This window comes from Neoarius graeffei, chromosome 23 (assembly GCF_027579695.1).
Source record: "Neoarius graeffei isolate fNeoGra1 chromosome 23, fNeoGra1.pri, whole genome shotgun sequence".
NCBI classification, from domain to species: Eukaryota; Metazoa; Chordata; class Actinopteri; order Siluriformes; family Ariidae; genus Neoarius; species Neoarius graeffei.
In genome coordinates, this window is record NC_083591.1 from 43,767,207 (window position 1) to 43,791,025 (window position 23,819).

The 23,819-nt window shown below is 42.6% G+C and overlaps 1 protein-coding gene across 1 annotated transcript in view; it reads left to right on the top strand.

The window, feature by feature from the left end:
• rab31 (RAB31, member RAS oncogene family) overlaps positions 1-22,839 on the top strand; it is a 63,336-nt gene extending 40,497 nt beyond the window's left edge. Inside the window, exons 4-7 of the mRNA XM_060906217.1 lie at positions 4,820-4,891; positions 13,672-13,778; positions 15,041-15,150; positions 17,252-22,839. Of these exons, the coding sequence (XP_060762200.1) occupies positions 4,820-4,891; positions 13,672-13,778; positions 15,041-15,150; positions 17,252-17,349 (387 nt within the window). The 3' untranslated portion in view covers positions 17,350-22,839. The remainder of the gene's footprint in view (positions 1-4,819; positions 4,892-13,671; positions 13,779-15,040; positions 15,151-17,251) is intronic.
• Positions 22,840-23,819: the final 980 nt, after the last annotated feature.

Sequence of the window (23,819 nt, forward strand, 5' to 3'; positions counted from 1 at the left end):
CACTTGCCAACTATTTTATGAGTCCTACTCCTTTTTTTTTAAAGGAAAACCATAGAATAGTTGTGGATTGCAACATAAAATGAAGATCACATATTGAGTTGAAGTTTGGTTATTGGTTACTTTTTACTTGTAACAGACAACACTTTGATCCAAAATAGTTTTTCCTGCCTTAGTTGATTTATTTCCATGTTGCATGCATGCAGCCGTTGTAAAGTTCAGTGTGTTTGTGTAGAACTCTCTGACTGTAGGTTCATTACTCAGTAATGTAGAAATCATAAAATAGAAAGGTATAACAAAGTTTGTATGAAGAAAACAATAGGGTGCCAAGATTTTTGAACAGTATTGTGTTTGAGAATATTATTTATATATTGTTTTTTTTGTTATATCATCCACCTCCAGGTTTAAAAAAAAAAAAAAAACATGCTGCGTCATGACGGACAGGATAATGTTTGAGTTTAAAATGATTAGTGTGTAGTTTCTGGGTGTTTTATACAGACCTGGCAACCTGCAACTGAATCAGTGCAGCTAGTCTATCATGATGCAGTGCGGGTTTTTTCTTTTTTAATAAACCTAGAGGTGGATGATATTACCATATATATATATTTGCACAGGACTGTGTTCCTCTGATAACAGAAACAAAGCTTCAGCTCTCTCTGCTCTTAATCTGTTCTGTTTAGTGGTGTGTCGTTCACGAACGAACCGTTCTTTTTGAACGAGTCTTCGAAGTGAACGACTAGAACTAGTTCGCGCTGCCTCTCGTTCTCGGTCGTTCGCGAATCAGCAGTCTCTGCTCGCTGGCAGCAGGGCGGTCGCTGAATCTCGGTCGTTGGCGAATCAGCAGGATCTGTTCAGTAGCAGAAGGGCGTCCAACTTGCATTTTGATCTGTGCAGAGCAGCGCCACTTTACTTCTTTAAGGGCTATCTGAGCCCTATTATCAGAGCGTTGACACATGCCAGGTCTTTAGTTTACAATTTAGAGCTCTCACTCAGCAATACATTTCAGTTCACAGCGAACGAGCTCAGCAGTTCGCGAACGAACGAACAGCCAGCAGCCAGCCTGCCTGCTGCCATACTGGGCTCGGCGCATAGCAACGGTTTCCATGACTGTGATAAACAATGAAGAACGTGGCTCTGGAGATTGCGGCATACTGTGTTCGTTTTTTAATGTTAATGCAATTTGTAATAAAGTGGTTTGTTCTTTGTAATGAGCGTTGCTGTTGAATATGAGCAAAATGGGTGTTACTTAATGGGTTTAAAGGAGGTCTTTTGCTCGAACAGCTGGAAAAGGTCTCGCTAGACGTGACGTCAATCGAATGTTCGTGCATAACAACCGTTTCCATGTCCATGACCAGGCCAAACAATGAATGATCATGAATGCAGCAGAGAGACATCGCAGGCTACTGTTCGCTGAATACGATGACTTGTAAAGTTGTTTATTCTCTGAAATGAGTGTTGCTGTTAAATAAGCAATTTTTTTTTTTTGCTTAATGGGTTTGAGAGAACAACTGCATAGCCGGCAGACCATGGCTCTACTAAAATAAATATAATAAATATAAAAACAGCTTTATTCTCATCTACATTTAATTAACTTTCAGAGCTTTGTTTATGTAGTCTTTTTCAGATAATGCTAGGATAATGTTTTTCTTCCATCTTTTTCTCAAGCACATTGTAATGTATGAAAATCTATTGTGGATGGCACCTCTGCCGCCTCTCGTTCACTCAAGATGAACTAAACTTCGGACAGCAGCCATTGTTGTGCCGCTTTGGTGTGACGTCATCAAAATGAACGAGTGAACGAACTGAACGAACGAATTTCTTTGCTGAACTGACCGACATGAACGAACTGGCGGAAATGAATCGCCATGTCCCACCAATAGTTATGTTCTTTCAGGATTTATCGCACATGTCGCTCCTTGTTGAGGTTTTTTTTTTTTTTTATGCCCGAGTTGTTTGAAACCAGTCTGAGTTTTCTATGTCGAATAGGGAAGCGGCTTCACCTGTAAGAAAATCAAACGCTTTCATGAAGGAGCTAACTCGAATTTGAGCAGAAAAAAAAAGATTTTTTAAGCAAACTCTTCCATCCTCACTTCCAACTTTTGTTCTTGTAAAATACATTTTAAATACAATCGTGAATTTCTTTGGAGTTTTCATGCTGAGCTCCTTTCGTTGTATTCTTTAATCACTCATTTTCTTGTTGTTCTTGAAACATTTGCTTCTATTTGTTAACATTTTTCTTGATAGCGGGGAGACGGTAATGCCTTTTTATCTATTTCTCTGTTTCAAGAAGCAAAAACAGCGCAAAAATGAACCATATTGAAGACCGATTAAGCTGCTTGCATGAAAGACGGTGTCTGTCTGACCCCATCTGTAATCATCACGTGATATGTGACGTCATGCACAGGGGGTCTATAAACAGTACGCGTACTGTACTACAACAGCAGGGGTATATAAAATAACTTGCAAAGCAGTAAATGAAACCGAGACTAAGAAAACAGCCAAGACATAATGGCAGATATGTAGTGAGGGACGCTTTTAGGAACTGAAATAAAAAGATCAAAAAGCTTAATTTTTGTGGTGCTAGTTTGGAATATATGCTCATTCCAACTTGCCCGGTCGGGCATGTCTGGGACATATCTCACTTGCCAGAATGTATGTTTCACTTGCCCTGGGCAATCGGGCAGTCCTTAAAATGCATATCACGGGTAAATTCAGGAGCAAGATCAATGTAATTCTCTTATTTTATATTAACTTTGGTCAAATATCTGTCACATTTTGCATTTTGTGCAATTTTTTTTACCTTGCGCAATACCAGAAAAATTCAGTTGAAATCAAGCCATTTGAGGCGAATTGGTCCGCCTCTGAAAAAACTTGGCATTTGGATTTCCAGGGAAACAGTGATTTTCGTGACATCGCGTGTGGGATGCCTCCTTCTGAATCCTACGCCAGCGCTGGTTTGTTTATGAGAAAACGACCTGGTGGTTTTCTGCAAATTTCTTCAACGTTATCATGTAATTATTAAAATGGTTAACAGATGTATCGTAGGAGGGTGTAGCAACACCAATCTTGATGGGATTAGTACTCATCGTTTCCCACATTGCGCTCAGGTGACAATTCCATATTTCAATGCAAAATCGCTAGCTGCTAAACTTGGTCAACACAGGCCGTGCACTGAAACTGTGCAAGCTCGCGCAGCCTGCTGGCGTTTCTGCAGGTGACGTCACAAATCTGGCTCCAGACTCCCTTGGGATTTTTCCAGACGCGTTTTATTTTTTTCTGCTGTAGACAGATGGCTTTGTGCAAAATTACCCTTCTGGATGAGTGTGTAAAGGGACATTTTCATATAAAAAAAAAAATTTGGTCCAGGATATGCACTTTAATGTCGAGCCCTGAGATACCCAAATGTATGTGCTGAAAAATTGAGTTTCTCATAAAATGTCCTCTTTAGAGCCTAGTTCAAGAGCTATCGGGTCCAGTCCTGATGCTCACATGCCCATTGTTAGCATTTTCTGCTGTGGATAGGGGTCAGTGTAGGCGCTCCAACTATTCTGCAACTATGCAACCCCATATACAGCATGCTGCGATGCACTGTGTTCTGACATCTTTCTATCATAGCCAGCATTAATGTTTTCAGTAACTTGTGCTACAGTAGCTCTTCTGTGGGATTAGACCACACAGGCTAGCCTTCGGTCCTCACACGCATTAGTGAGCCTTGGCTGCTCATGACCCTGTCACTGGTTCGCCGGTTGTCCTTCCTTGGACCACTTTTGGTAGGTACTAGCCACAGCATACTGAGAACGCCCCACAAGATGCGCCATTTTGGAGACGCTCGGACCCAGTCGTCTTGCCGTCACTATTTGGCCCTTGTCAGAGTTGCTCAGATCCTTGCGCTTGCCCATTTTTCTTGCTTCCAATGCATGAACTTCGTGAACTGACTGTTCTCTTCCTGCCTAATATATCCCACCCCCTGACAGGTGCCATTTTAATGAGATAACGTTATTCACGTCACCTGTCGGTGTATTTAATGTTCTTGCTGATCGGTGCGTTTTATATATAACAGTAAGAAGCGAATTATGAAAATGAATTGACACGAGACATACCGATAGCTGACTAAAAGAAAAACTTGAATAAATGATGCTTGCAACAAAGGGCTCTAAAATCTCTGTCTGAGCATTCAGGGTGTAATTGTTGTGCTTGATGTGTTTTTTTCATATGGAAGGGCTCCACTTTATTCCCACAATTGCATGACTGTTCCTATTCATCCGTGAGCAGACATCAGCCATGTCATTACAGGAATGGTATGATGATTATACCTCCACACACAGTGACCACATGCTCTTAGTTCTGCATGCTTGAGACCAGAGGTTGGTCGGTGTGTGTGTGTGTGTGTGTGTGTCTCTCTCTCTCTCTCTCTCTCTCTCTCTCTCTCTGACTTAATCACTAATTTGGATGAAAGCGTTGGTGTGTTTGGAAAATGCTGAGCAGGTATGTTTGGATAATGCTGAGCAGGTATGTTTGGATAATGCTGAGCAGGTATGTTGTCCTACACTTGCAACATCAGAGCAGACATCACTAGAAACCATGAAATACACACTTCCTCTTGGTGATTTATTTCCTTTTTGGTCAGCTCCGAGACTGGACATCTGTCCGATGACCTCACCGAATTAAATATAGAGCTGTGAAATAACCATGTTTGCAGGCAGACCAAAGATTTAATATTGTTGTTTTTTTTTAACCCTTTGAATTTTGAACCCACTAAAATTTTAAGATTATTTAAGTAACTACCTTTTAAATGCAGTGTATCTGCTTTGCTTTCTTACAGTTTCACTCTCTGGCCCCGATGTACTACAGAGGGTCTGCTGCTGCCGTCATCGTGTATGACATCACCAAATTGGTAAATTACTCTGCACAGTTTTGCGCTTGTATAGTTGAGTATCTTGTAGTTTCTTTAGCCTTACAGTGAGGGGAAATAAGTATTTTTGGACACGTTTGTGTTTGTTTATTTCTAGTGCACAGACTTTGAGTTTGTAGTTCTAAATAGGAACAGAAAAGTTCATATTCACTAGCGTGTCAAGTTCTAGATCAGTGCAGTAAACAATGTGCTTGTGCAAGTTGCACCGAGTGTCATTTAATTATCTCTCATAAGTAGCAATTATGGTGAAAGTGAAGGAGCCTCTGAAATTTCTCAGGGACAGGCTTATTAACACTTGTAGCTACAGAGCCATAACAAAGACCTTAAAGGAGATATGCAGAACCTTTATTTTTAAATAAATTTCTGAGTGGATAGTATCTCCATCCTTGACTCTTGTATGCTGCATAAATGGGAATTAAAAAATATATATATTTTTGAGAGTTAAAATCGACCGCAAAGTTGGCATTCGAGCTGCCCCGCTGAGCCAGCCAGCCCTGAGTGCGTGACGTCACAGCGGTAACCGGTTTTAAGGCCGAGGCCTTTTACAGCTATAGACCAAAGTCATATAAATAAAAATTTATGATGAAGGTAAGAAATCCCGTTACCGACTTGCTCAACTAAGACTGATTTGACTTCACTGATTGTGGGTTGACTCTCATTAAAACAGGATGGGTGTTATAACTTATGCAACATGCATGTACATGCATGCATTTTCACTGATAAAACGTAAAAGGCTAATTAAATAATCAGATGAACTGAGACAATCACATTCTGAAGCAAATTAAATAATCTTATACCACTAACTTAAACACACAATACAAGTTACATGTACACTACCGTTCAAAAGTTTGGGGTCACCCAGACAATTTTGTGTTTTCCATGAAAAGTCACACTTTTATTTCCCACCATAAGTTGTAAAATGAATAGAAAATATAGTCAAAACATTTTTCTGGCCATTTTGAGCATTTAATCGACCCCACAAATGTGATGCTCCAGAAAGTCAATCTGCTCAAAGGAAGGTCAGTTTTATAGCTTCTCTAAAGAGCTCAACTGTTTTCAGCTGTGCTAACATGATTGTACAAGGGTTTTCTAATCATCCATTAGCCTTCTGAGGCAATGAGCAAACACATTGTACCATTATGCCGCTTTTCCACTACAAACGCGGCTGAGTCGGGCTGAGCCGTGCCGTGCTGAGTTGGGCTGAGCGGGGCTGTTGGAGTTGCATTTCGACTACAACCGCGCTGAACCGTGCTGGCTGGAAGTGGGTGGACACATTGGGTGGAGTTAGCGAAAGTGGGTGGACGTCAGGTGATGTCGTTAAGCAGCGCAAACAGTGACATCAGTGAGCTTTTAAGCGGTAGTCTCACGACCCAAATAGTAAACAATAAACATGGAGGACGTGGAGTCGTTAGTGTTGCTGGTCTTGATGCTGTGGCTTGTTGTCACCGACAACGCGGACAGATACTGGCAAGAGCGTATAGATGAGGCGAGGCGCATAAGGCTTCAGAAATTCTTGTAATTCGTAATTATTCTCCTTCCGGGTTTGCGGTGTTTACAGATCCCAGCGCGCTCGCGGGGCGTGTGTGGGCATGTGAGGACACTCCTCCTCACCAATCAGTGCACAGGGGAGTGTCTGCTCACGCCCCCAGCCTCACTCGGCACGGCTTGGCTCGCTTCAGCCCCACTCCAAAACGGTGCGAGTTTTAGGGGCTAAGCAGGGCTGAAACAAGCTGAGTCGTGCTGGTTTTTGGTAGTCGAAACGCGAGCCGTGTCGGGCTGAAGTGAGCTGAAGCGAGCTGAAGTGAGCTGAAAAAGGGTAGTGGAAAAGGGCCATTAGAACACTGGAGTGATAGTTGCTGGAAATGGGCCTCTATACACCTATGGAGATATTGCACCAAAAACCAGACATTTGCAGCTAGAATAGTCATTTACCACATTAGCAATGTATAGAGTGGATTTCTGATTAGTTTAAAGTGATCTTCATTGAAAAGAACAGTGCTTTTCTTTCAAAAATAAGGACATTTCAAAGTGACCCCAAACTTTTCAACAGTAATGTATTAATCTAAATGCAGGTAAACGACGAGTTGTTTTTTTTTATCCAAATGAGAGTTGGAGCTTACCCGTCTGTGTTCTCACTTCTTGAAGGCCGATTGTTTTTGAAACAATCTGACTTAGTTGTTTGTTCAGTTCTCCGCTCATTCTCTTCCACGCAAGGGTGAGATATTGCTGTTGAGGCAAGCATATCCAGCGGAGAAATCAGACGGCTGCTCCACTCATTCTCCATTTTCTCCATACTGAGTACTCCGCCATTACTGCTCAGCTCAGGCAATTACTAAAACCCGGGACAGGACGTCACCGGTTTTAGCAACAACCCTCGGCTCACGCTCCAGGAGAACTGGTGCAACTGAACTTTCCTTTTCTTGTAGTTTTCTTTTCCTTTAATTGTTGGTACTGCACCCTCTTTCAGTACGGACTTATAGCCAACGCTCCTCAACAGATCAGGGGTCTCGTACGAGTCTTCAGTAAAATGTCCAGAGCAGAGGAGAGACCATTTCGTGGGCACCCAATGTGCCCGTGAACTTCTCGCAAAACGCGTCCAAATCTTTGCAGTTTGAACATTGTTGGGCCATGAATGCAATGTAAATCCACCTTCTGTCGTGTTGCTGCACCCGCCAGCAACACCTCTACGTGGCATGGTGATAAATTGGCTCAAAATGGAGGATCGGAGTTGCAGTCAGCTCTGTGTTTTAGTATAGTGGAAATGGCGATGAGACCGATAGACTTCCTACTGTGGCGTCACAAATGTCAAGGTCATTCACTCAGACCGCTGCCTATATGAATCATTTTAATCGTAAAAAAATACTTTATTAGATTTATTGTTAACGCTTAACTATTCCTGTGCCATTCTTGAGGTCTCAAGACATTTATAAACAGAAAGTGAGGCCATGGTTCTGTGGATCTCCTTTAAACATCGTTGTCATTCTAGTTGGTTTGATTATACGGGTCATTCTAGAATTCAGGGTACATTTTCGCATCTCCGAGATAAATCTTTTGTTATTTTCCACAAATGAAATCTTTATTGAACCAGTTTTGAGCAATAATGCAAATTATGATAAACTTTCACCAATAGCAATGCGTGATGTACATTTTTAGACCCAAGTTATCCAGAAAACATTAACTAAATGACTCCCACCCCTCCCCCCACATTAACAATAATAGAATTAAAATCCATAAAATTCTGTTTCTATACATGCCATGTTGTCGCTAGTTTGAGGTTAGCATGTGGAGTTAAGACACAAAATGGTGGAAAGTCTCAACTCTGTTGTTGTCGATCTTGTTAATGGATTGCCCAGTTTAACAGTAACAGAGTTGACGATGACCAACTTGAAATGTACCCGCAATTATAGAATGGGCCATATATAGATGAAAAATTTAAGAACCACACCTAATCATCCCCAGACAGAAGGATTTCACAACGCACTCTTAGACTAACGATGATAAACCTAAGAGAGAAGACAGCAGTGACGTGAAAAGAGTTGCAGGAGGACCTGAAAGCAGCAAGAACTACAATCGAGTCTGTCTCAGAAACTGGGTACTGTGTGGGTACCCCACTGAATATACTCAGTCAATAAACTATATGGTTTTGAATGGTGATATTTGTTTTAATTTGAAATAAAATGATGAAAGAAATAATACAGATAACTAAATCTTTGATGTGAATATTCTGTTAAGAATTTGGAAAAAATTCTGCAAGTTTGTGGAAAAATGGCGGCTTGATCTGGGACATGATAAATGGTTGACTACATCGCATTCCCTTAAAAAGGTTGTAGTCCACTGAAAAGTCTACAGTTATCACTAATTGTATTTTAAGTTGTAACTTTATACACCTATGGATTGGTGCGCTCACAGAATAATCATAACCGTAATAAAACATCATGCAAAATATTTGATCACCGTTGGAACTCCATTTTCCGCATACCCCAAACCAATACGATCGTGTGTTTTGATCTAAACAAAAAGCCTCAGGGTCAAGGTCACTACCTCATCAAAAGTAGTAACTTAAAATCTCTACGCCATATGAAAATTTTGTTATAAATTTGCGATTTTGTTTTTTAAAACGAAAGCTGAAAGTTACCCCTTCTAGAACTGCCGCCTTATTGTGGTGGAGGGGTTTGTGTGCTTGAATGATCCGAGGAGCTATGTTGTCGGGGGCATTACACCCCATTAGGGTTTCCCAAGGCAGACAGGTCTGAGGTGACAGGCCAGACCAAGAGCAGTTCACCAAACCCCCTTATGGAAATGAAAAAATCAAGGACCGTGACGTCGCCTGGTATGGCGCAACCTGGGCCCCACCCTGGAGCCAGGCCCGGGGTTGGGACTCGTATGCGAGCACCTGGTGGCTGGGCCTTTGCCCATGGGGCCCGGCCGGGCTCAGCCCGAAGTGGTGACGTGGGCCCGACATCCTGTGGGTTCACCACCCACAGAGGTAGCCGTAGGGGGCCAGTGCAGTGTGGATTGGGCGGCAGTCGAAGGCAGGGGCCTCGACGACCTGATCCCCGAACACAGCGGCTAGCTGTTGGGACATGGAATGTCACTTCACTTGAGGGGAAAGAGCCTGAGCTTGTGCGGGAGGTTGAGAGGTACCGGCTAAAGATAGTCGGGCTCACCTCCACGCACAGCTTGGGCTCCAGAACCCAGTTCCTTGAGAGGGGCTGGACTCTCCACTTCTCTGGAGTCGCCCACGGTGAGCGGCGGCGGGCTGGTGTGGGCTTGCTTATAGCTCCCCAGCTCAGTCGCCATGTGTTGGAGTTTACCCCAGTGAACGAGAGGGTCGCCTCTCTGCGCCTTCAGGTCGGGGAGAGGGCTCTTGCTGCTGTTTGTGCCTACAGGCCGAATGGCAGTATAGAGTATCCGGCCTTCTTGGAGTCCCTGGGAGAGGTACTGAGAGGTGCTCAGACTGGGGATTCCATTGTTCTACTGGGGGACTTCAACACTCGCGTGGACGACGACAGTGACACTTGGAGGGGCGTGATTGGGAGGAACGGCCTCCCCGATCTTAACCCGAGTGGTGCTTTGTTATTGGACTTCTGTGCTAGTCACGGTTTGTCTATAACGAACACCATGTTCGAGCATAGGGGTGTCCATAAGTGCACGTGGCACCAGGACACCTTAGGACGGAGGTTGATGATCGACTTTGTTGTTTCATCTGATCTCCAGCCCCATGTCTTGGACACTCTGGTGAAGAGAGGGGCTGAGCTGTCAACTGATCACCACCTGGTGGTGTGTTGGATCCGCTGGCGGAGGAGGAAGCCGGACAGACCTGGCAGGCCCAAATGTATGGTGAGGGTCTGCTGGGAACGTCTGGCCGAGCACTCTATCAGGGAGATCTTTAACTCCCACCTCCGGGAGAGCTCTCCCAGCTTCTGAGGGAGGCGGGGGACATTGAGTCTGAGTGGACCATGTTCTCTGCCTCCATTGTCAACGCGGCTGTTTAGAGCTGTGGCTGCAAGGTCTCCGGTGCCTGTCGTGGCGGCAATCCCTGAACCCGCTGGTGGACACTGGAAGTAAGGGATGCCGTCAAGCTGAAGAAGGAGTCCTATCGGGCCATGTTGGCCTCCGGGGCTCCTGAGGCAGCTGACTGGTATCGGCAGGCCAGGCGTGCCGCAACTCGGGCAGTTGCGGAGGCAAAAAACTCGGAACTGGGAGGAGTTTGGTGAGGCCATGGAGGAGGAGTATCGGTCGGCCTCGAGGAAATTCTAGCAAACCGTCCGGCGCCTCAGGAGGGGGAAGCAGTAACCTGCCAACACTGTTTACAGTGCGGGTGGGGAGCTGTTGACCTCGACTGGGGATATTGTCAGGCAGTGGAAGGAATACTTCGAGGATCTCCTCAATCCCACCGTCACGTCTTCCATTGAGGAAGCGGAGGCTGATGACTCGGAGGTGGACTCGTCCATTACACAAGCCGAAGTCACTGAGGTGGTTTGCAAGCTCCTCGGTGGCAAGGCACCGGGGGTGGATGAGATCCGCCCTGAGTATCTCAAGTCTTTGGATGTTGTGGGGCTGTCTTGGCTGACACGCCTCTGCAACATCGCGTGGCGGTTGGGGACAGTGCCTCTGGAATGGCAGACCAGGGTGGTGGTCTCTCTTTTTAAGAAAGGGGACCGGAGAGTGTGCTCCAATTATAGGGGAATCACACTTCTCAGCCTCCCCGGGAAGGTTTACTCCAGGGTACTGGAGAGGAGAATTCAGCCAATAGTCGAACCTTGGATCCAGGAGGAACAATGCGGTTTTCGTCCTGGTCGTGGAACACTGAGCCAGCTCTATACCCTTCATAGGGTGCTTGAGGGTTCATGGGAGTTTGCCCAACCAGTCCAAATGTGCTTTGTGGATCTGGGGAAGGCATTCGACCGTGTCCCTCGTGGTATCCTGTGGGGGGTGCTTTGGGAGTATGGGGTTCGGGGCTCTTTGCTAAGGGCTGTCGGGTCCCTGTACGAACGGAGCAGGAGTCTGGTTTGCATTGCCGGCAGTAAGTCAGACCTGTTCCCAGTGCATGTTGGACTCCGGCAGGGCTGCCCTTTGTCACCGGTTCTGTTCATAATTTTTATGGACAGAATTTCTAGGTGCAGCCAGGGGCCGGAGGGAATCCTGTTTGGGGAACCACAGGATTTCATCTCTGCTTTTTGCGGATGATGATGTCCTGTTGGCTTCTTCAAACCAGGACCTTCAGCATGCACTGGGGCGGTTTGCAGTCGAGTGTGAAGCGGCTGGGATGAGAATCAGCACCTCCATGTCCGAGGCCATGGTTCTCGACCGGAAAAGGGTGGCTTGCCCTCTTCAGATTGGTGAAGTCCTGCCTCAAGTGGAGGAGTTTAAGTATCTCGGGATCTTGTTCACAAGTGAGGGAAGGATAGAGCGTGAGATTGACAGGCGGATTGGTGCAGCCTCCGCAGTGATGCGGTCACTTTACCGGTCCGTCGTGGTGAAGGAGCTGAGCCAAAAGGCGAAGCTCTCGATTTACCGGTCAATCTATGTTCCGACTCTCACCTATGGTCATGAGCTTCGGGTAATGACCGAAAGAACAAGATCACGGATACAAGTGGCCGAAATGAGTTTCCTTCGCAGGGTGGCTGGGCGCTCCCTTAGGGTGAGAAGCACAGTCACTCGGGAGGAGCTCGGAGTAGAGCCACTGCTCCTCCACATCGAGAGGAATCAGCTGAGGTGGCTCGGGCATCTCTTTTTCAGATGCCTCCTGGACGCCTCCCTGGGGAGGTGTTCCAGGCATGTCCCCCCGGGAGGAGGCCCCGGGGAAGACCCAGGACACGCTGGAGGGACTATGTCTCTTGGCTGGCCTGGGAACGCCTCGGTGTTCTTCCCGAGGAGCTGGTCGAGGTGTCTGGGAAGAGGGAAGTTTGGGCTTCCATGCTCAGACTGCTGCTTCCGCGACCCGGCCCCGGATAAGCGGAAGAAAATGAGATGAGATGAGAGCTGAAAGTTAGGTATAGAATGTTTTTTACAGAATGTGCTACGATGGTAGCTGGTCTTTTTATGAATTTCTGAGCTATAAAATGAGTTGCGGTCTTTTTTTTTTTTTTTTTTTTTTTTTTATATATATAACCGTAGCCTGTTGTGTGCCGGGAAGGACACACAACAGTTTGCATGCGTAGAATGGAATTTTCCACTCCAACAGTTAGAAGTTGATCGTGCTTCCATTTGCGATCTTTCTGTTATGCGAGTGATCTGTTCGGGCGTTATCACTGAAAAGGTGAGTTTTGACAGTTTTGTTTTAGTCTTGCAGTATAAGGCAATAGAATGTTTTTTTTTTTTTTCATCTTACTTTCATGTTTCGTCGTGTTTGCGTATTTTTGGCCAATATTCTGCAACCATGGTCAATTTAGATCGAACTTTTGATAGAATCTATGGTCAGTCATTTTGCCCCGCCTCGCGCTCCGTCCGGTGCGGTAGTGATGTCCCGTTGCTCGCGCGCCGCAGCAGAGACCCGCGCGACCTTCAGCCAGTACAGTCGCTGTTCTTTTACCACTGCCATTATTCTCTTCTTTCTGGTGTGTTCTTGATTTCGCCGTATCAAATACCCAAAATGTATCATATTATTCATATTTAAGTGAATAATCAATTCAGTCATCATAACTTGGCATTTTTAACCCAAGCAATCAAAAAGAGGAAATTTATTCAATATTTTCACTCCTCTGTGAAGGAGGCGCTTTAATTCTTCATGATGGAGTTATTTTATATGTAAATCAGTTTTACAAAAACATTTGAATTGTAATCAAAAAAATTTTCCACAATGGAGGCCAGATAAAGCAAGATACTATCTTTATTCTTATTAAACATGACAAAAGAAACAGTGAGTGTTGGATAAATGCAAAAAAAAAAAGTAAAATTAGAAAATGTATTTTTTGACCATAATGTCCCAAATGAGAGACCAGTTTCTGAGACGGACCCTTATACATAGAATGTTAAGCAGTGAACTGCACCACAATCCTCTCCATTACGACACCCCACCCAAAACTTCTGTGCTAAAAACAAAGCACAGAGATGCACCACTTGACCATTTATACAAATCAAAACCCTTTTGGAACAATATTGTACTCTGGTCAGATGAGACAAAACTTGAACTGTTTGGCAACAATTCCGCTTGTCATGTTTGAAGAAAGAACGGTTGCGCGCACAATCCCAAGAACAGCACACCCACACTGATATACAGAGGAGGGAACATCATGATATGGGGCTGTTTCTCTTTGCAGGACTCCTTTCAGACCTTGAAAAAGTGGGTGAAGGAGCTGAAGGAGCATGGCCCAGAGGATATTGTGGTGGCAATTGCAGGAAATAAGAATGACCTGGGTGATATACGGTGAGCATCTCAAGCAGTCCAAGTTTTCCTGGTTCTCCATCTGCAGCTCAGAACAAGTTTAGATGTGAAAAGCTTTGGGTAGGGATTTGATTTTTGCTTAGAATTTTCACTGTGTGGTATCAGTCAGTCTTCAGACCCAGTGATGGAGATGTAAAAATTCTTTGAGTATGTATGGTTCAAATAATGGGAGAAGTGGCCAGTCTTACCCAGGTGAATATTAAAAAGCAAGCAATGCAAAAACAACCCATATGAACCATTTACAGTACTTGGCTAGCTAGTCAGCCTGCAAAATACTAAGACAATCTCCCGGCATTATCTATTTAAGGCCCACTTTACACGGGGACGGTCTGAAACAAAAACGCAAAAGTCCGTTTTCATTCTCACTTTTTTCCGCGTCTACATGACCGTTTTCAAGGAGGAAATCTGCGTCTATACGGTGACGCATAAATGTGTGGAATTCAATTGGATGTGCATGCCAGGCGGCTAGGTGGTGCTGTGAAAGACCTCTGCTATGTCTGCACGCATGCGCAACGTCTTCCGTCTTGTCTGATCTGCACATCTGCGCCGCGAAAACTTTGACTACTCTGGCTATGGTAAGTAAGAAAGTAAGTAAAAAAGTAAGAGCATACTATACCCGCCTCTGTTCATTCACGGTATATGTGCAGATTCGGTATAGATGTTCGAAGGACTCCTGGACGTTTATTAAAGCTGCCAGAGCAGCTTGAAGGTCTGTTGGATCGATGTAATCGGACATGCTCTTACTTTTTTACTTACTTTCTTACTTCCCGGGCTGGCATGTACAGTATATGACGTATGTATGACGTAAACGCGTACCCGACGTGAGCAGATCCGAGCAGAGTTTCGCGTATTGGGTAGTTTAGACGGATATGCAACGGGGGCCGTTTTTAACTTATCCACTCTGGAAGGCGTTTTCAATTTTTTCCGTTTTTCAGCCTCCGAAACGCCGTCCCCGTGTAGATGAAAGGCACTTCCGATAAATATTTAGTCGTTTTTACCCGACAGCGTCCTCGTGTAAACGGGCCCTAAATGTACTGCTTTATTAACCCTGGATATTTTCTAATTTTTTTTTTTTTTTTTAACTGGTTAAATCTGTTTTTTTTTTTTTTTTTTTTTTTAAAGATCATCTTAGACTGTTTTTTCCTTGTGTTTTTTTTTTTTTTTATTCATTGTCAAAAAGCATGTTTTGATATCTTTGGAGTTGTTTTGTGCAACACTGACCCGATTACGTTGCATTTTTGCAGGGAAGTTCCTACAAAAGACGCCAAGGAGTTTGCAGAGTCGATCGCGGCAATATTCATAGAAACCAGTGCTAGAAATGCTGTCAATGTTGAGGAACTCTTTCAAAGTATTAGTAAGTGTTGCTTGACTCCATTTTATTAAGCCTAGATTCATTACCTAAGCATGGGAAGGCCAAACAGAAAAAAAAATTGTTTCCTATTACATGCCTTGAAAAATGAGGGTAGGTCGGTAGGGATTTTTTTTTTTTTTTGGAAGAAATGTTTCCATGGCTATCACCACTCTTTCCCCCCCATATTCACAATAAAATATCCACCCACCCAGCACTCTGTTTGAATGCATGTTTGTAGGTATTCTGTTTTCAGAAATAAACACTAAAGAACACTTTTTTTTTTTTCAAAGATTTATTTTGAACCATACACAAACTTCTCACACTGAACGTGTGCGTTGAACTGTAAAGATCACCTGTTCAATGTCTGCTTCCTATATGGCCTGTAGCAAATGTCTCTTATGCCTTTTTGAAGGCGCTTGTCACATACTTCAATAACTGTGTGGCAGCGGGGGCGTGGCCAAGCAGCAGTCTGTGAATGGAGGGCGGGGTCGGGGAAGGTAAATGGCCAAGTCATTCCACCTGCTGTCGGATTGTAACAGTTCCTGATGTGGGTGGAGCACAGAAACACGGCAGGCGAGAGTTGTTTTATTTATATATATATATATATATATATATATATATATATATAATATATATATATATATAATATATAATATATATATATATATATATATATATATATAGACACACACACCTTTTTATTGAGCTTTTCAGCTTTCTTTTACTCACTCATTCACTCATACATGCGTTGTGGTCGGGGAGAGAGCCCTTTTCTCTGCTCTATCCCTGTAACAAACACACACACTAATTGACAGCAGGTGGAATGACTTAGCCACTTACCTTCCCCGATCCTGCGCTCCATTCACAGACTGCTGCTTGGCCACGCCCCCGCTGCCACAAATTGTTTTAAATCTTTTTCTCAGATCTGATTTAACAGAGTCTTTAAGTCAATATGGACAAATGTCTGTTCTTCTGAATCCACTGCTATAGTAGGCTATTTCAACAGAATCTGTACAGTTGAGAGGCATTCTGACACCACAAACTGAGGCAAGAAAATGTTCGGGGGGGTATTACTGGTGCCCTGCAAGAGTACTCGAACTCTGACAGCAACACCGTGAGTGCTGTTTGTTGTCGGTGTGTCAACCGATGCTTCGCGTAGATGATTTCTATTTTTACTCTAGAACTACTGGTACAAGCTAACAAATCTTCAATGTCTTTAAATGTCTCTTTTTCTAGCGACATAATTTGTCTAAGGCTGGGCTTGCGACCTGTAAGACGCGCGTCTTTCAACACACAAAGCACCGCCATTTTCATTGCTTCCTATTAGAGGTAGTCACACGCATGCGTACAATCGGCTGTTTATGATGCGAGACACTCTCACGCTATGCATAACGTCATAACGTACGGATGTTGGTCTTTGATCAGGGACAACCATGCTATGTGCGTCGCATGAACGTTTTGTAGACTGAGAGGTGGTCGGAGTCACCGGGGGGTCGGTAACCAGTAAAATGTCAGGACATCTGTCCATGAACTGAATCTCAAGAGAAGTTGGGTCATGCAGCAAGACAATGACCCTAAGCACACAAGTTGTTCCACCAAAGAATGTTAAAGAAGAATAAAGTTAATGTTTTGGAATGGCCAAGTCAAAGTCCTGACCTTAATCCAATTGAAATGTTGTGGAAGGACCTGAAGCGAGCAGTTCATGTGACGAAACCCACCAACATCCCAGAGTTGAACCTGTTCTGTACGGAGGAATGGGCTAAAATTCCTCCAAGCCGGTGTGCAGGACTGATCAACAGTTACCGCAAACGTTTCGTTGCAGTTATTGCTGCGCAAGGGGATCACGCCAGATACTGAAAGCAAAGGTTCACATACTTTTGCCACTCACAGATATGATCTCAGAGTTGAAGCTGTTCTGTACAGAGGAATTTCATAGTGTTAATTTTCATCAGTGTTCTAAAATAGTAATTACTCCTTTAAAGAAAATCCCTCTATGAGTAGGCGTGTCTTACATTTTGGTGTTGTGTATATTGACCAGGATGCAGACAGGGGAGATGTTGGAATGCATGGTTCAGTAATCGGTGTCCGATTGTTTGCTCTGCAGGTCGGCAGATCCCCCCTCTGGAGAACACAGACGTGGACAGCAATGAGTCGTTCAAGATCGCACGCCAGCCGCTTCCATCAGCTAGACGCTGCTGTTAGAGGAGTGAGAAATCTGGCTTGCTCTCTTCCTCATAGCTGGATATTTAATTGAGCTTTATAACCGTCATAGCCTGTAACCTAAAGTTAGCCTGACTTTAGTGCTGAAGTAAAGAGTTTCGATTCAGCAGTTTTAAACATACAGTAGTTTTAATGAGTTTACCAAAAGGCACAAGGCAGATTGAACAATATTTCCAGTGTGCAGTGTGGAGCAGAGTTAGCTGGCTAACTCTGTAAGGTTAATTAAATAAGGAGCAGAGCCATAAATATTAAAGCATTGCTATCAGACTCCAGTGTTGTAACTCCACAGTCCTGAACAATTTAGTACTCAGAAAAAAAAAAGACAAAGCCCGAAAGCTTTTTTTTTAAAGTACTAGTCGACTTTGTTTAATGCTCATCCAGTATCAGCTTGCAATATCCACAAGGACGAGAAAGAAGTAAAACCCACAAGCACGAGTCTTAGAACGTATTAGAAAGCAATTTGCTCAGAACGGGTTTAAAAACTGCTCAGCCTGTTTACATTAGCCTTTTATAATCTGGTACTTTACCAACTCCATCAACTGACAGATATAATATCCAGAATATGTCGAATATAATCATAGCATCGCTTGTAAATTTACAGGCAGGTTCACGCACTGATTAGTCAGAGCAGAATTTATCTACTTGCTGTTTGATTTAGCTTGGCACAAAATTAAATTAACTTCAAAGCTGAGAGGTTTGTAGGCCTGAAAAATATACTTGTAAAACTCATCCGTCCATTGCTCAGAAATACTGCGACATAAAAGTTAAAAAGTCTATGCAAATAGAAATCACACACGTCACCCGAGCACGGAGAACGCATCGCCGAGGCTAAAGATATTTGATAATTACAGTACTGTGTAAAAGTCTTAGGCACATGCAATGAAATGCTGTAGACTGAAGATGCCTTCAAAAATAATGAAATTAAATGTTTCTGCATTTTTTTTAACAAAAAAAAAACAAAGATTAAAGGCACAAAAAAGGTCAGTGTTTGGTATGACGACCCTTTGCTTAAAAAAAAAGTCGTCTCAGTTACAGTTAGTGCAGTTTTATAAGGAACTGAGCTGTAGGTTTTACTGAGCATCCTACAGAACCGGCTGCAGTTCTTCTGAAGACTTTGTCACACTTTTTTTTTTTTGCAGCAAAACGCAGCAGCCTTCGTTATGTTTTTGTCTGAAAAGCGGTCTGTTATGTAATATGCTGCTTTCGGTACTGACATACAAACGTTTTTCTGTAACATTTAATTTTCTGCTGGAAAACTAGTGTTTTTGTACTGGTTCCATCATGCAGAAGTGACAAAATAAAAGTCTATAACAAAGTTTGTGTTAAAAAATTAGGGTGCCTAAGATTTTTGCACAGTACTGTAAATAACTAAACAGTTTGTTTATTGCGTTTAGCATTTTTGTTTGAGTTCAAACATCCAGAACCCATGGAATGTGTGTAGGGCGATAGCTCAACCCCAAAAAAAGGCCTCCAAAACACACACCATGTTTAATGTACCTCCTGTATTTGGGTTGATTCACTGGATATAGGATGTAACAGACTGTTTGGAGTCATTATCAGAATGGTATGAGTTTTATAAAAGCTACTCGTATTAAATATGAGATCTAGGGTTTTAGTATTCCTCTCTCCTTTCAGTCGATTTTAAGACATTCCAAGTTGAATGATCATTCATCGCCGTCCTCGGCTGTTTTAACATCATGAGTTTTTGAAGACGTGGCCTGAATGTCAGCAGTATACAGTTAGGTCCATGTATATTTGGACACTGACACAAATTTTCTTTTTTTTTTTTTTAACCTGTTTACTGAAACGTATTCAAGTTATAGTTATATAATGGACATGGGCATAAAGTCCAGATTTTCAGCTTTCATTTGAGGGTATCCACATTAAAACTGGTTGAAGGGTTTAGGAGTTTCAGCTCCTTAACATGTGCCACCCTGTTTTTAAAGGGACCAAAAGTAATTGGACAATTGACTCAAAGGCTATTTCATGGGCAGGTGCGGGAAATTCCTTCATTATGTCACTCAAGCAGATAAAAGGCCTGGAGTTGATTTGAGGTGTGGTGCTTGCATTTGGAAGATTTTGCTGTGAAGGAAACATGCGGTCAAAGGAGCTCTCCATGCAGGTGAAACAAGCCATCCTTAAGCTGCGAAAACAGGGGAAAAAAAAACCATCCGAGAAATTGATACAATATTAGGAGTGGCAAAATCTACAGTTTGGTACGTCCTGAGAAAGAAAGCACTGGTGAACTCATCAATGCAAAAAGACCTGGACGCTCACAGACGACAACAGTGGTGGATGATCGCAGAATAATTTCCATGATGAAGAGAAACCCCTTCACAACAGCCAACCAAGTGAACAACACTCTCCAGGAGGTAGGCGTATCAATATCCAAATCTACCATAAAGAGAAGACTGCATGAAAGTAAATACAGAGGGTTCACTGCACGGTGCAAGCCACTCATAAGCCTCAAGAATAAAAAGGCTAGATTGGACTTTGCTTAAAAAACATCTAAAAAAGCCAGCACAGTTCTGGAAGAACATTCTTTGGACAGATGAAACCAAGATCAACCTCTACCAGAATGATGGAAAGGAAAAAGTATGGCGAAGGCGTGGTACAGCTCATGATCCAAAGCATACCAGATCATCTGTAAAACACGGCGGAGGCAGTGTGATGGCTTGGGCATGCATGGCTGCCAGTGGCACTGGGTCACTAGTGTTTATTGATGATGTGACACAGGACAGAAGCAGCCGGATGAATCCTGAGGTATTCAGAGACATACTGTGTGCTCAAATCCAGCCAAATGCAGCCAAACTGATTGGTCGGCGTTTCATAATACAGATGGACAATGACCCAAAACATAAAGCCAAAGTAACCCAGGAGTTTATTAAAGCAAAGAAGTGGAATATTCTTGAATGGCCAAGTCAGTCACCTGATCTCGACCCAATTGAGCATGCATTTCACTTGTTAAAGACTAAACTTCAGACAGAAAGGCCCACAAACAAACAGCAACTGAAAACCGCTGCAGTAAAGGTCTGGCAGAGCATTAAAAAGGAGGAAACACAGCATCTGGTGATGTCCATGAGTTCAAGACTTCAGGCAATCATTGCCAACAAAGGGTTTTCAACCAAGTATTAGAAATGAAAATTTTACTTACAATTATTTAATTTGTCCAATTACTTTTGAGCCCCTGAAATGAAGGGATTGTGTTTAAAAAAAATGCTTTAGTTCCTCACATTTTTATGCAATCATTTTGTTCAACCCACTGAATTAAAGCTGAAAGTCTGAACTTCAACTGCATCTGAATTGTTTTGTTCAAAATTCATTGTGGTAATGTACAGAACCAAAATTAGAAAAATGTTGTCTCTGTCCAAATATTTATGGACCTAACTGTACGTGTAATGTTTGTAAGAAGTGAATCAGGCGTGTTCAGATATGAAGTCTGAAAACCTCTTATGTTTTTTTTTTTTTTAATAAATGTTGCCAATAACTTGTACAGGATGCCGAATTATCCGAAATACTTGTAATTATTACTAATCCATGAAGTCTTTTTTTTTTTTTAATCATGAAGTGTGGTGCTGTGAGAGATGAAGACACTAACACTTAGAATGGTTCACGTTGTTCTTTGAATGTGCATGCTGTCGTCAAGTATTCACAAATGTAGTTGTGAAAGTCTATAATGTGTATGTGTTATCAATCAGGCGTTGATGTATTTATCAAGTACTCTTGAAAATGAAAGCGTAAACTAAGCATTTGTCCATTTCCCGATTGATCACTCTAAAACTGTGTATGTTTTGTATGCTGTTGCATATTAGTTGGTGTTACAGCCAAGTGGAGTTTTATATGGTTCTTCTGCACATGTCCAGCTTCTCTGGTTTCCTCCAGACTCCCAAAACACATCCCAGTAGGTGGATTGGAGACGCTAAATTGCCGCTAGATGTGTGTGTGTGGTGTTGCTGATGAACTGGTGTCCCATCCAAGTTGTAGCCCCACTTCATATCCAGTGACCCCGAGATACTGTAGGCTCCAGTTGTGACCCTGACCAAAACCAAGCACTTATTGAAGATGGACGAAGAACTAAAAATAACTCCAAGAACTAATGAAATGTATGTATCTTGTAAACAAGACAAGAATCCAAAATACAAGGCAGAAAAAAAGTTTCAAAATAATTTAAAAATGTTAAGGTTTTTTTTCCCCCTTTCTTTTTCAAGAAGTACTTTTCCTGGTTAAAGGACTGTGATTAGTAAAGAGCCACCAGGGGGCAGTGCGAGTTTGAATCTTGAAACAAAATACTGTCCACAATGCTGGGTCTCTCTCTTTCAATGTCTGTGGATGTGAAGTGTGTTTCCCCCGATAACGTCCGCAGTGCCTTTCTCGTGTTGCTGATTTGTTTGTTGTCTTTAGAAATGTACCACATTTCCCAGCCTTTTGTCCAGATTCTTAATGAAGCATGTTGAAATATTTTCAGCTTGCTTAAAAAGGCACTGAGGAATCATGAGATCAGAGTCTCGGTGCAAATTGAAATCAGTTTCAGATGAAGCAGCAGGTTAATTTTACTCATCCGTGTCACAGGTCTCTTAATTGTGTTAACCACTAGGAGTGTGAAAATGAAATCTGAAATAGTTACAGCATTAAGGATTGAATAAAACAGGGTATTTTTATTTATACAGACCAAACCCTGAGAAGACCACAAACCTTTTTACACGTAAATCTTAATAATCTTAATACCATGCATCATTTTGTATCAAAAGCCACAATGAATTTTGCAAACAGCAGAAAATCACTAATGTGAACCATTTCATGTTTGACAATGTTATGCACATATTTCAGAATTATAGAAATATAGTGTTTGAGTGTTTTTCAGATAAAGTACCGCAAGGACTGTCGGATGTCGAAAAAAACGCACATTGAGCTCTACAGTAATAAAAAATTGGATGGCAATGAATGTGGGTCAAAATTACAATTTCATGGATTTTTTTTTTTGTCTCATATTAGATTAGATTAGATAAAACTTTATTGATCCCTTTGGGAGGGTTCCCTCAGGGAAATTAAGATTCCAGCAGCATCATTACAGATAAACAGAGAAAAGAAATAGAGGAAAACTTCAAGATAAATTAAAATAAATTATTTACATATACAAATATAAAAAGAATAAGATATGGGGAAGAGAGAGAGGGAGGGGGAGGAGGAGGAAAAATTAAGGAGAGGTAGGAGAGATATCGCAGCAGGAGAGATATTGCACTTTATATTGCACATTGTCCAGTATTGCTTAATGTTAGGCTAGGCTACTGCTCCTTCCCGTCCTCTGTCCTCCTGTTACCCCTCCTCCCCCCCAGAGAGGAGCTGTACATGATGGCATGAGGGACAAAGGAGTTTTTGAGTCTGTTCGTCCTGCACTTTTTTTTTCAATGAAGAAAGTTGTACATCATCTGTATTGTAATGTAATATAATATGATTTAAACTTATTGGATGCACTGTTTGTTCTAGCGTATCATATTTCTTCATCTTTCAGGCTGAAGTACACCATTTTCTTGCAAAATATACATCTTGTTAGACCGCGCACGAAATATCTGCAGTGTGACGGCTTTACTATTGAGATTTTCTGTCAAATATATCAAGCTCATGATGTCACAGTTGCATTTCATATCTATAATGAATTTCTCATTTATAAAGTATCCAGGTGGGGAAAAAAAACCCCAAAATGTTCACAATATAACTTCCTAATATTACTGAGGAATGATTCAAAACGATATGTCAAAATGACAAAAATCTCCGTCGTGTCCGCAGGCCCCTCTATGTACACAATGCTGAGAGACATACAATAACTATGAAGGGTCTTTAGTAATAACACAATATTTTATTATTATTATTATAAACTTTATTTAACCAGGTTTGTCCCATTGAGATCGAAGATCTCTTTTACAAGAGAGACCTGGCCAAGAATGGCAGCACAAAAAAAAAAACAGTTTCAACACATTAGATATAGACATTAAAAAATGCAAATAAACAATTAAATTTACAAAATCGGGTCAAGATCAAATAAGACATTTCCATTCAAATAAAACATTTGCGGGCGGCACGGTGGTGTAGTGGTTAGTGCTGTCGCCTCACACCAAGAAGGTCTGGGTTCAAGCCCCGTGGCCGACGAGGGCCTTTCTGTGCGGAGTTTGCATGTTCTCCCCGTGTCCGCGTGGGTTTCCTCCGGGTGCTCCGGTTTCCCCCACAGTCCAAAGACATGCAGGTTAGGTTAACTGGTGACTCTAAATTGAGCGTAGGTGTGAATGTGAGTGTGAATGGTTGTCTGTGTCTATGTGTCAGCCCTGTGATGACCTGGCGACTTGTCCAGGGTGTACCCCGCCTTTCGCCCGTAGTCAGCTGGGATAGGCTCCAGCTTGCCTGCAACCCTGTAGAACAGGATAAAGCGGCTAGAGATAATGAGATGAGATAAAACATTT